At 42.4% G+C, this 13,355-nt stretch overlaps 1 protein-coding gene across 1 annotated transcript in view; it reads left to right on the top strand.

Annotated features, from left to right (window-relative positions):
- LOC126484287 (ubiquitin carboxyl-terminal hydrolase 14) overlaps window positions 1–13,355 on the top strand; it is a 133,709-nt gene that overhangs the window by 35,915 nt on the left and 84,439 nt on the right. The window contains exon 4 of the mRNA XM_050107713.1: window positions 1,865–1,979. Coding sequence (XP_049963670.1) covers window positions 1,865–1,979 — 115 coding nt within the window. The remainder of the gene's footprint in view (window positions 1–1,864; window positions 1,980–13,355) is intronic.

The following is a 13,355-nucleotide window of genomic DNA, read 5'->3' as shown; positions in this document are numbered from 1 at the left end:
TATATTGATTACTACATTAAATTGATAGTAACATAATTTTAAATTGCACCAAACAAAGTAATACAATGGTACTACAAAATTGGCTTATAGCTAACCTGTAGTTTTTGCATGCTGAGAACAGTCGGTGTTGCCTCCATGTACCACACTAAATTCCCATTTTCAGAGCCAACAGAAGGCTTTGAAACAATTAGCTTTCACAGGACGAATCCAGGCATATGTTTCTTACCAACGTGAACGGTAAACACACATTTCTAGTTCCCTTCCTTGTGGGTGATTTCACCCTATCTTCATCACTATTCATCTTAAATCAAGAAATCACAAATTCCGAATCTGACCACAACGTCACATCCTCTGGTAATGTGTTTTGAGCTTTCATGAAAGCGGCTATGTGCGCAACTGAAGTAACCAGTTAAATACTTGGTGCCTAAGTGGCATTGAAATTGATATCACTATTAGTACTGACAAGTTAAAAAAGGAAAAAAGCTTTCGAAAAGTATGTATCGCTTATCAAAATAAATATTAAATTAAAAGTAGATATAAGTGGAAAAGTTGACAACAATGCAGACAAGAATGCAGTCAAACACTGACTAATAGTACACTGCACAGTTGGCAATGAACATCTGTGAATCGCTACGACAGGAAATCCCCTGATAACTACCAAGAGCCACCGATCAGAAACTAAGGAACCCACGTGCCAAGTTACAGTTCCGCGTAAGTGTACGGCCAGACGAGCATTTATTTCATGTGTAGCACCACCAATGCTGGCCACAGGGGTGCCTCTCTCGCACAGTATGAATCCCCTCAGCTACGGCCAAGTGAACGTTTCTGTCACGCGCTTTTGCACGGCAAGTCATGCCTCCAATATAGGTCACTATTTGTTTTAGTACTGCTTCGGTGCAAGCTGTGGTAACTTGTAGTGTGCACAATTGCTATCAACTGTGAACATGTCAGGTGAAATACATTATTTGAACTACTATTTCAAAAGACAGAAAAATAAGAGGTAAATTCAAAATTATACAGGACATGGAATCTGACAAAAAAGTAGCCAAAATACGGGATTTCCCACGAAATAAGAGATAGTTGGCAATCCTAGTCAGGCGACTGATGACCTCAGATGTTAAGTCCCGTCTTCAACATATTTACAGACTACGATGCAGCACTCTATGCAATCTGAAGTCACTGGAACAGATGAGCTGCAATCGATGGAATAATTTTCTTGTTTACTCTGATTCCATAAATGCTCTACCGACCATTCAGCAAATGTACCCAGCAGCAGAATGGTGCAAGACATACCTTACCTAATAACAGTATAACTGTGCACAGTTAAAGACGTGTAACTTTTTCTTTCTACCCAAAGGAACTAACACTGTCTGTGGTTAGTATTTTATCAGGCTGGAAGAATACATAACTAATTGGTTCAGTTTCATCTCTACACTGTACTCTGAAGGGAAATGAAACAGAAGAAACTACCCTTTAGTCATATAATTATGTTCAGCATGCAGTTGTGGTAATTATTAGTTCTGTGCATAAGAAGTAGATGTTTATTGTCCAGGGCTTCTTATTTTAAATACTGCTGTTAGGTAAATGTTGTTTTAATTTTGATAGCCATAATAAATTTATTATATTGAAGAATTCATCTAGCATAACTTGGTAGAACAGTTTTGTACTTATGGTGACTGTAGAACAGCCACAGTCTGCATTTTCATTCATAAGAATTAATTTATAATCTATGTTAAAAATATTTGTGGTTGTGATGCAACGGGTGATTGAAAACTCCATTAGTTAATTAACCAATTAATACTTTTTAATTTCATGTTTTAAAGACATTTGTATTGATACAGATTGACATTCTCTTTCATTCCAGCTCGACTTGCCTGGGGGTCTGACTAATCTTGGCAATACTTGTTATATGAACGCAACAGTGCAGTGCCTCAAGACTGTCCCTGAGCTACGAGAGGCACTGAGGGACTTCAAGGGAGGTATGTGTTAAATGGCTCTGTTTAAATTTTGAAAACAGTTGATTGGTTTTGCATGAAAGTGAAGTGTTGATTCAGAATTGCTTCTGCTTATATCTCATATACTTTTACGCCAAGACTGTGAATGAAAACTTCTTCCTCATAATTGAATAGAGTCTACAGATTTGTAAAACTTTTGGCATGGCAGTGTTCAAATTGCATCATAAAATTAACTTAGTATAGTAGATTACACTGTGTACCCATTTTTCGTGCCACATCAACAGCGTATTCTGAAATGGAGTGTTTTTCATCTTCCTTCACTAAAAAGTTAACAATGTAACACTCTGGGAAACAGTACTAAATTGTAGCAGCTATTGATGACTGCAGTGTTTTATTTCACTGTGCTCTTTTTTGTGTTTTTCAACTGATAGATAGGTGATATATATAAGGAGATTCCGCTTATGCCCCCCCCCCCCCCCCCCCCCCTCATTTGTTACTTGCAGTTTTGTTGACACTTGATGCAAAGAATTGAAAATACTTGTACTAATTTTTGTGCAGTAAGAAAATATGAGATGACTGCTTTGCTTGAAGGCAGTGGTACTTGCTCTTTCTGCAGTTCTTTTCTCCCTGTGGCACTCAGAGCTCACTTCTTTTACCCTCCACATCAACCCCTGCAATCATTTAAAGAAGTAGTATGTGAAAGTACTAATCAGTTTTTGTCTAGTTTATTAAAATCTTACTTTGATGTATTGCGTTTGTATTTTTATACTGATACACAATCTGGAAAAATATCAAGGTAATTTAAATTTGGTTATAATTAGAATAATCGAAGACAATGACCTTTCGTGTTCTGTTGTGCTGATTTAACTCACAATGATAGAGCTTGCTGCATTCTCATTCTTCTTATTCACTTTATCAGCACTTGTCTTGATAGAAAATTGATACAAAGCTTTAATAGAATGGGGAATAATAATAATAATAATAATAATAATACAAATTATGGATACAATATTACTGGAACATACCAACACAAAATCACACATTTGCTATACATGGATGATCTAAGACTACTGGCAGCAACAACTCAACCAATTACTAAAGATAACAGAAGTATTCAGCAATGATATAAATATGGCTTTTGGAACAGACAAATGTAAGAAAAATAAGCATAGTCAAGGAAAAACACTCTAAACAAGAAAATTACATATTGGATAACCACAGTGACTGCATAGAAGCGATGGAAAAAACAGATGCCTATAAATATGTAGGATACAGACAAAAAATAGGAATAGATAATACAAATATTAAAGAAGAACTAAAAGAAAAAATATAGACAAAGACTAACAAAAATACTGAAAACAGAATTGACAGCAAGAAACAAGACAAAAGCTATAAATACTTGTGCTATACCAATATTGACCTACTCATTTGGAGTAGTGAAATGGAGTAACACAGACCTAGAAGCACTCAGTACACTTACACGATCACAATGCCACAAATATAGAATACATCACATACATTCAGCAACAGAAAGATTCACATTAAGCAGAAAGGAAGGAGGAAGGGGATTTATTGACATAAAAAACCTACATTATGGACAGGTAGACAATTTAAGAAAATTCTTTTAGAACGAGCAGAAACTAGCAAACTACACGAAGCAATCACTCATATAAATACATCGGCTACACCACTGCAATTTCATAACCACTTCTACAACCCTCTAGATCGTATAACATCAACAAATACGAAGAAAGTAAATTGGAAAAAGAAAACACTACATGGCAAGCACCCATATCATCTAACACAGCCACACATCGATCAAGACGCATCCAACACATGGCTAAGAAAAGGCAATATATATAGTGATACGGAAGGATTCATGATTGCAATACAGGATCAAACAATAAACACCAGATATTACAGCAAGCATATTATTAAAGATCCCAATACCACAACAGATAAATGCAGACTTTGCAAACAACAAATAGAAACAGTAGATACATCACAAGTGGATGTACAATACTAGCAAATACAGAATACTCCAGAAGACATGACAATGTAGCAAAAATAATACATCAACAACTTGCCATACAACATAAACTAATAAAGCAACACGTTCCCACATACAAGTATGCACCACAAGATGTACTGGAGAATGATGAATACAAATTGTACTGGAACAGAACCATTATAACAGATAAAACAACACCACATAACAAACCTGACATCATACTCACCAATAAAAAGAAGAAATTAAAACAACTAATCGAAATATCCATACCCAGTACAACAAATATACAGAAGAAAACAGGAGAAAAAATTGAAAAATACATCCAACTGGCTGAGGAAGTCAAGGACATGTGGCATCAGGATAAAGTTGACATTATACCAATTATACTATCAACTACAGGAGTCATACCACACAATACCCACCAGTACATCAACACAATACAGCTACATCCAAACATATATATATACAGCTACAGAAATCTGTAATTATTGATACATGTTCAATTACCCGAAAGTTCCTAAATGCAATGTATCATATACCATACAGTTAAAAGGAAGTCCTGCTTGATCAACGTCCGCGTCACTTTCCATTTTTAACCAGACATAACATCAGAGAAAGGAAAGAAATAATAATAATAATAATAATAATAATAATAATAATAATAATAATAATAATCACTAAACGTGTGGAAATTACATCATTTACTGGTTGAGTAGTGGGACAGAAGACTATTGAATTTTGATGCTATAGTTTTTAGTTGTAGTTTATATTGTCATGTAATTTTTAATATTGTATAGTGAATACAGCAGCAAGATTGTCAGTAAAAGCCGGCCGGGGTTTCCAAGTTTGTTCTAGGCGCTACATTCTGGAACCGCGTGACTGCTACGGTCGCAGGTTCGAATCCTGCTTCGGGCATGGGTGTGTGTGATGTCGTTAGGTTAGTTAGGTTTAAGTAGTTCTAAGTTCTAGGGGACTGATGACCTTAGAAGTTAAGTCCCATAGTGCTCAGAGCCATTTGAACCATTTGTCAGTAAAAGCCACAACAGAAAGCAGAAATGAGGTTTGTTGCATAACAACATCTCGAAGTGCACACTGAGAAAAGTGCCTACTGCAAGGGATCCAGCTGTTTATAAATGACATAAATTTCTCAAGACTCAAAATGAAATTTTTTATGCCCCGCATTCTTCAAGAACTATGTGACTATTAAATGATGAATTCTGGCGGGAGATGTAAATGTAAGCTGGTATGCTGCACAGGTTGCAGCATTTCTCCCCTTTCTGGAAGAACAGTGACCTGTTTCCAGTCACCTGCAACAAATATGTATTTCACATGTCATTCATGTTAAGGGAATACCTGAGATCTTACGTACTGACATCTGTATATGAGAATTCTACCTTGGGGATAGTGTTAACCGCATTTATGGGGTGTACAAACATTTCGGCCCCCCACCCCCCGATGGTGCTAAATGGCTCTCATCTCATGGAACACTGTCGCAACTGCAGAGTTCATTTTTGACAAACTAAAGGGTCCCGAGCTTGATACAGTCATTGTTATCAAACCTTTTAGAACTGTCTACTCCGTACGTGTTTCAGTGACCAGTGGAATGTGGTTCCTTGTTAATCAGACACCAGGGATCTTAACCGCCTTGATTTGAAATATGCACAAACCTTTAGCCACAAGGAGAAAAAGCATGTTTTGAATTGCAGTGTTATTCGTGTTCGTTGAGATGAAATAGCGGGTAGCGGCTAACCTCTCAGACATCTGCTGCGTGCCAGCTTGAAACATTTTTAGTATGCGTTCCTTACTTTTTTAAGCTTCTCTGTCTTCAGTTTGTCGCTCACTGCGAATTGTGAATCTAAACTCTCAATATTGGAAGTGCATTGGAATATGAAATTGTAGGCATATTAATTAGAAACATGGAGGCATGACATTGTAATTTATGAGATGTTTATATCCACAAAATATATAATATTGATCATGCTAGGTGCTGATCAAGTGTCTTGAGACACATACATCGTAATAATTGTTCGCTGCTTGCTTACATATAAATGCACATTTTAAGTTTCAGTTCTTAAATTGCTTGCTGGCCCCCTGCGGGTCCGGGGTAAGAATAGGCCCGAGGTATTCCTGCCTGTTGTAATAGGTGACTAAAAGGAGACCCTCCCCCTCAAGGGGGTAGTTTACGCCTGCGTCGGAAGACGGACAGTTCAAAGACTTACATTTGTGGTCATTTTGGTTTTTTGCTTCTTCTGGTTTCTTTCTTCCTTTGTTTGTTTCCTTTCTCTCTCTTACTGTCTTCCTTAATTTTTACCTTGCCTTCTTCTCCTTGCCTTCTTGTCCACCCTATGGTCTCTGCCTCTGCGTTTGAGACAGTCTGTCCTTTCTCCCCCTCTCTCCCTTTTTAATTTCCTATTCTTCTTTCCAACCTGTGCGTGCGTGAAGGCCGACCCACGCGTTCCCATGCGTAGCCGGTGCCGGGGTAAAGCGTAATTCCCCGCCCTGGGTAGACAAGTAGGGCCCGTGCGTACCCCCTGGTAAAGGCCAGGTCTGGGGAGGGGTGATTGCCCGACCTAAGGCGGGAGCATCCTCTGAGAGGGTCCCCACAAGGAAGGAGCGCGCCATCGGAGACACTGGCAATCATGGGGGATTCATCCACAATGGATTTCTCTTCTTCTTTTCTCTCGACTTCTGCCCAAAAATGGAAACTTGACCAGCCACCAGTGACAAAAGTACTACCACCTGCCCCAAAGTTCCTCGTAGTTTCTAGATCTGAGGATGGAAAGAATTTTTCATCTGTCAATCCTTTTGTTATTCAGAAGGGCGTAGATGCTATAGCTGGACCTGTCAAGTCTTGTACCAGGATGCGTAATGGTACCTTGTTACAAACTGAGAGCACCTTTCAGGCACAAAAACTCCTTCGGGTCACACTCCTGTACACATTCCCTGTCTGGGTGGAGGCTCACTGCACTTTGAATTCGTTGCATGGTGTGGTATCTGCTAGATCACTCGCGGATTGACTGACGAGGAGATTCAGTCTTTCCTCGCTGAGCAGGGCGTGACGGCTGTCCATAGGGTCATGAAAAAGGTCGACAATGACCTTGTATCGACCCGGACACTTTTCTTGGCCTTTGATAGTGTTCAGCTGCCATCGCGCATCAAAGCGGGCTATGAGGTTATTTTTGTTCGCCCCTATGTCCCGACACCTACCAGTGTCAGCGTTTTAACCACACCCGCCAGTCTTGTTCTAATGCGGCTAAATGCATCACTTGTGGCAGGAACGCCCATGAGGGTGTCTGTCCACCTCCGTCTCCTTGTTGCATGAACAGTCAGGGTGACCATGCAGCATCCTCTCGCGACTGTCCTATCTACAAGGATGAACGCAGTATACAGGAAACTCGGATCAAAGAGAAAGTGTCCACCTCGGCTGCTCGCAAGCTTTTTGCTAGTAGGAAGCACACACTGCTCCCAGCAGAGAAATACAGTATTGTCCTCACCCCTCCTCGGCCTAACAGGGAGGTATCGACGCAGACATGCGATCTGGCCTTTAGCGCTATGGTCGTTCATTCGGCCAGTGCTAAGATCGCCCTGTCAGTGTCTCCTCTTCCTCCCGTCACCCCTAAGACACAAGCACCTTCATCAGCTTCTGTCAAGACTAAGACCCAGAAGTCAGATGCACGGGCCTTCAGGAAGGAACTGTCCCATGAAAACTTCTTACGTACCCTGAACTCCCAGCCATCGACCAGTACTTCGACTAAACGACCTTCCAAGAAGGCTCATAGGAAGAAAAGTTCTCCTTCTCCGCCATGGCGTGTTTCTTCTCCTGCGCCACCCAGTGGTTGCCGCCCCAGGCCGTCATCTGTTTCGCCTGGCCGCGCTGCTGGTAGCCAAACATCTGGCCATTCACCGGCGGAGGAAGCCCCCCCCTCCCGACCATCTTATCGTGGTGGTCAATGAACCTATTGAAGAAATGGACAATGCCTCTCCGCCTATTGATAGTGGCAGCAGTGCTCTCTCGAAGCCAGGCCCTCGACGGCCTTCGAGGTGACCTCTTCTTGCTTCTCCTTTTTCTTTTACGTCTCACGATGGCACTTCTTCATTGGAATATTCGTGGCATTCGCTCCAACCGAGAGGACTTAAAGTTGCTGCTACACTTGCACCGTCAGCTCATAGTAGCTCTCCAGGAAACGAAGCTACGCCCATGCGATCGTATTGACTTGGCACACTATACCTCTGTGCGATTTGACCTACCCCCTATGGCAGGTATTCCGACTCATGGAGGGGTTATGTTGCTGGTCCGGAATGATATCTACTACGATCCCATCACATTGCACGCCGATCTGTAGGCAGTTGCCGTCCGAATTACTTTCTCCACTTACACATTTTCCATTTGTACTGTTTACACTCCGTCGTCGTCTGCTGTTACTAGGGCAGACATGATGCAAATTATTGCTCAGCTACCTGCACCATTTTTGTTGACTGGAGACTTCAATGCCCACCATCACCTTTGGGGCTCTCCAGCATCCTGCCTGAGAGGCTCCCTGTTAGCAGACCTTTTCAACCAACTTAATCTTGTCTGCCTCAATACTGGCACCCCTACTTTTCTTTCGGACACAACTCACACCTATTCCCATTTAGACCTCTCTATATGTACTACCCAACTTGCACATTGGTTTGAGTGGTATGCTCTTTCTGATACGTATTCGAGCGACCGCTTCCCTTGTGTTATCCATCTCCTGCATCATACCCCGTCTCCATGCTCAACTAGTTGGAACATCTCCAAAGCAGACTGGGGGCTCTTCTCTTTCAGGGCAACATTTCAGGATCAAAACTTCGCAAGCTGCGATAGTCAGTTCGCAGACCTCACGGAAGTCATTCTCACTGCTGCTGAATATTCCATCCCTCATACTACCTCTTCTCCACGGCGTGTACCGGTCCCCTGGTGGACCACAGCATGTAGAGAAGCTATACGTGCTTGTCGACGTGCTTTACGCACCTTCAAATGCCACCCTATCATGGCGAATTGTATTAATTATAAACGATTACGTGCGCAGTGTCGTCGTGTTATTAAAGAAAGCAAGAAAGCCAGCTGGGCTGCTTTCACAAGCTCCTTCAACAGTTTTACTCCTTCTTCTGTTGTCTGGGGTAGCCTGCACCGGCTATCTGGTACTAAGGTCCACTCACCAGTTTCTGGCTTGACGGTCGCGAATGACGTCCTTGTGGCCCCTGAGGATGTCTCCAATGCTTTCGGCTGATTTTTCGCAGAGGTTTCAGGCTCCGCTCATTACCACCCTGCCTTCCTCCCCCGAAAACAGGCACAGGAGGCAAGGCCACCTAACTTCCGCTCCTCGAATCATGAACGTTATAATGCCTCATTCACCATGCGGGAACTCGAAAGTGCACTTGCCCGGTCATGGTCCTCCGCTCCGGGGCCTGATTGTATTCATATTCAGATGCTGAAGAACCTTACTCTTGCAGGCAAAGGTTTTCTTCTTCGTACTTATAATCGCATCTGGATTGAGGGTCATGTTCTCACATTCTGGTGCGAATCTATTGTTGTCCCGATTCCTAAGCCGGGGAAGGACAAGCACTTGCCTTCCAGTTATTGACCCATTTCCCTTACTAGCTGTGTCTGTAAGGTGATGGAACGAATGGTTAACTCTCGTTTGGTTTGGCTGCTTGAATCTCAACGCCTACTTACCAATGTACAATGTGGATTTCGTAGGCGTCGCTCTGCTGTTGACCATCTGGTTACCTTGTCGACCTTCATTATGAATAACTTCTTGCGGAAGCACCAGACAGTGGCTGTGTTCTTTGATTTGGAGAAGGATTACGACACCTGTTGGAGGTTGGGCAGTCTCCTCACCATGCCTACATGGGGCCTTCGTGGTCACCTCCCTCTTTTTATTCATGCATATTTAATGGATCGAAAGTTCAGGGTACGTGTGTGTTCTGTCCTGTCTGACGCCTTTCGCCAGGAGAATGGGGTGCCACAGGGCTCAGTTTTGAGCGTCGCTCTCTTCGCCATAGTGATCAATCCAATAATGGATTGCCTCCCAGCTGATATATCAGGCTCCCTTTTCGTGGACGATTTTACCATCTACTGCAGCACGCAGCGTACATATTTCCTGGAGCGCTGTCTTTAGCATTGTCTTAGCCGTCTTTACTCCTGGAGTGTCGCCAATGGTTTCCGTTTTTCTGCTGAGAAGACGGTCTGTATTAACTTCTGTCGTCGTTACATCCTTACATCTCGGTCCCATTGCTCTGCCATTCATGGAGACAGCAAAATCTTTAGTTCTTACATTTGACAAGAAACTTAGTTGGTCTCCACGTGTATCATGTTTGGCTGCCTGTTGTACCTGTTCCCTAAATGTCCTCCGTGTTCTCGGCGGTACTTTGTGGGGAGTGGATCGAACCGTCCTACTTCGCCTATATCGGTCAATCGTCCTCTCAAAGCTGGATTATAGGAGCTTTGTATACTCGTCTGCACGGCCGTCCATCTTACACCGCCTCAACTCTATACAATATCGAGGGTTACGTCTTGCGATCAGAGTGTTCTATACTAATCCCGTCGAGAGTCTTCATGCTGAAGCCAGTGAATTGCCACTAACCTACCGGCGCGATATACTGCTTTGTCGGTATGCCTGTCGGCTATTGTTGATGCCCGACCACCCGTCATATCGTTCCCTTTTTGACGACTCTCTCGACCATCAATACCGGCTGTATGTGTCTGCCCTGCTACCCCCTGGAGTTTGCTTTCATCACCTTCTTCAGCAACTTGATTTTCCACTCCCTGCAACCTTTAGAGTGGGCGAGAGCCCAACGCCACCTTGGTGCCAGGCTCAGGTTCGCGTTCACCTTGACCTCAGCTCGCTCCAAAAGCAGGTTACCCAGCTTCGGTACACCGCTCGTCGTTTGTCGAACTTTGTTCGAAGTTCATTGTTACGATCTTCATTTATACAGATGGCTCTAAGACCAATGACGGTGTTGGGTGTTCTTTTATTGTCGGGGCACACAGTTTCAAATACCGGCTCCATGGCCATTGTTCGGTCTTCACATCTGAGCTATTTACCCTCTATCAGGCTGTTCTTTGCATCCACCGCCACTGACATTCTGCTTATGTCATCTGCTCTGATTCCCTGAGCGCCATCCAGAGCCTAAGTGATCCGTATCCAGCTCATCCTTTCGTGCACAGGATCCAACACTCTCTTCAGCAGCTGGCGGATGACTGTTCTCTGGTTACCTTTGTGTGGGTTCCTGGCCATATCGGCATCCCTGGGAACGAAGCTGCAGATGCCGTGGCCAAGGCTATGGTCCTCCAGCCTCGGACAGCTTCTTGTTGTGTGCCTTCGTCTGATTTTAGCAGGGTCATTTGTCAGTGCATTTTATCGCTGTGGCATGCCGATTGGTCTACACTTACTGAAAACAAGCTTCGGGCCTTGAAACCTCTCCTCACAGCTTGGACGACCTCTTCATGCCCTTCTCGGCGGGAGGAGGTCGTTTTGGCCCGGTTACGGATTGGACACTGCCGGTTCAGCCACCGCCATCTGCTGACGGCTGCGTCAGCGCCGTTCTGCCCATGTGGGCAGTTGCTGACAGTACGCCACATTCTAACGTCCTGTCCAAATTTTAATACACTGCGCATTGATCTTGACCTGCCATGTACTCTGGATGAAATTTTAGCAGATGACCCAGGAGCAGCTGCTCGCGTTCTTTGTTTTATCCACTTGACAAACCTGTCTAAGAACATTTGATTATGCTGTTTTCTTTTAATCCCTTGCCTGTTAATGTGCCTTTTATAGTGTTGTCCTTTTTAGTTGCTGTTTTAACATTTTGCCTTGCAGTGCATTCATAATTTAGTCTGGGCACTAATGACCACTGTAGTTTTGCGCCCAAAAAAAAAAAAAAATAAATAAATAAAAAAATAAAAAAAATAAAAATGCTTGCTTGCCAGCTGTTGTCATTACATTAATTTAGTCTTCAACAGTTCTGATAGCATCACTGCACAGAACACTTTACAGTATTTGCACAGACTTTCACCATTACTATTAACATGGTCTGTGCTCTCATTAATTCAATGTTCAACTCATCACTCCTGTGTCATGTACATCTGGTTATATTCTCACCCTGTGGCAGCAATGTGTCACTTAATGGTTTTTAATAGATTACAAGAAAATGCTGCATTAATTAATAATACGAAAAACAGAACATACAAAGGTTCCCAGGCTGGATTTTTAGAACCTATTATTTCATGCAGCAAATAGTCCGTAACCATGTGTTTCATAGAAAAACAGGTCACTACTTTTTGATGTCATATGATACCATACCTTCGTGTTCCACAAAACTTCCCCAGTTCCTCAGGGAGCTGCCATTTATAATTTAATTGACAAAGTTCAAACTTCAAATGTTTCTTTTAAAAATAAAAATATGGGAAATCTAAAGACATCACCAGATTCAGAAAATTTTGGGCTTCTGTGTTATCAGAACAGAATTTCGAAATACAGGGCTATTACAAATGATTGAAGCGATTTCATAAATTCACTGTAGCTCCATTTATTGACATTTGGTCACGACACACTACAGATACGTAGCAAAACTCATAAAGTTTTGTTCGGCTGAAGCCGCACTTCAGGTTTCTGCCACCAGAGTGCTCGAGAGCGCAGTGAGACAAAATGGCGACAGGAGCCGAGAAAGCGTATGTCGTGCTTGAAATGCACTCACATCAGTCAGTCATAACAGTGCAACGACACTTCAGGACAAAGTTCAACAAAGATCCACCAACTGCTAACTCCATTCGGCGATGGTATGCGCAGTTTAAAGCTTCTGGATGCCTCTGTAAGGGGAAATCAACGGGTCGGCCTGCAGTGAGCGAAGAAACGGTTGAACGCGTGCGGGCAAGTTTCACGCATAGTGATGTGAAAGATTCAGTGTTTAAACCTCCTCTACCAAGAAACGTGCCAGAACTGCGAGCTCGCATCAACAATGCTTTCGAACTCATTGACGGGGACATGCTGTGCCGAGTGTGGGAGGAACTTGATTATCGGCTTGATGTCTGCCGAATCACTAAAGGGGCACATATCGAACATTTGTGAATGCCTAAAAAAACTTTTTTAGTTTTTGTATGTGTGTGCAGAGCATTGTGAAAATATCTCAAATAATAAAGTTATTGTAGAGCTGTGAAATCGCTTCAATCATTTGTAATAACCCTGTATTGCAAAGTATAAAAAGTTGGCATCTTGAAATTGTTGTTAAGTAATTAACAACTTTTGAATTATGGAAATTAAAACCAAACAAAACACTTTTCTCTAATCAAGAATGTTAATTAAATTATGATATCTTCAAATCCTGATGCATCATGAATTAATGTGAATCTTATCTGAAAACAAGTATCC

The sequence above is a fragment of the Schistocerca serialis genome, chromosome 6, assembly GCF_023864345.2.
Source record: "Schistocerca serialis cubense isolate TAMUIC-IGC-003099 chromosome 6, iqSchSeri2.2, whole genome shotgun sequence".
Classification (NCBI taxonomy): domain Eukaryota; kingdom Metazoa; phylum Arthropoda; class Insecta; order Orthoptera; family Acrididae; genus Schistocerca; species Schistocerca serialis.
This window is presented reverse-complemented; position numbering and strand designations above follow the sequence as displayed.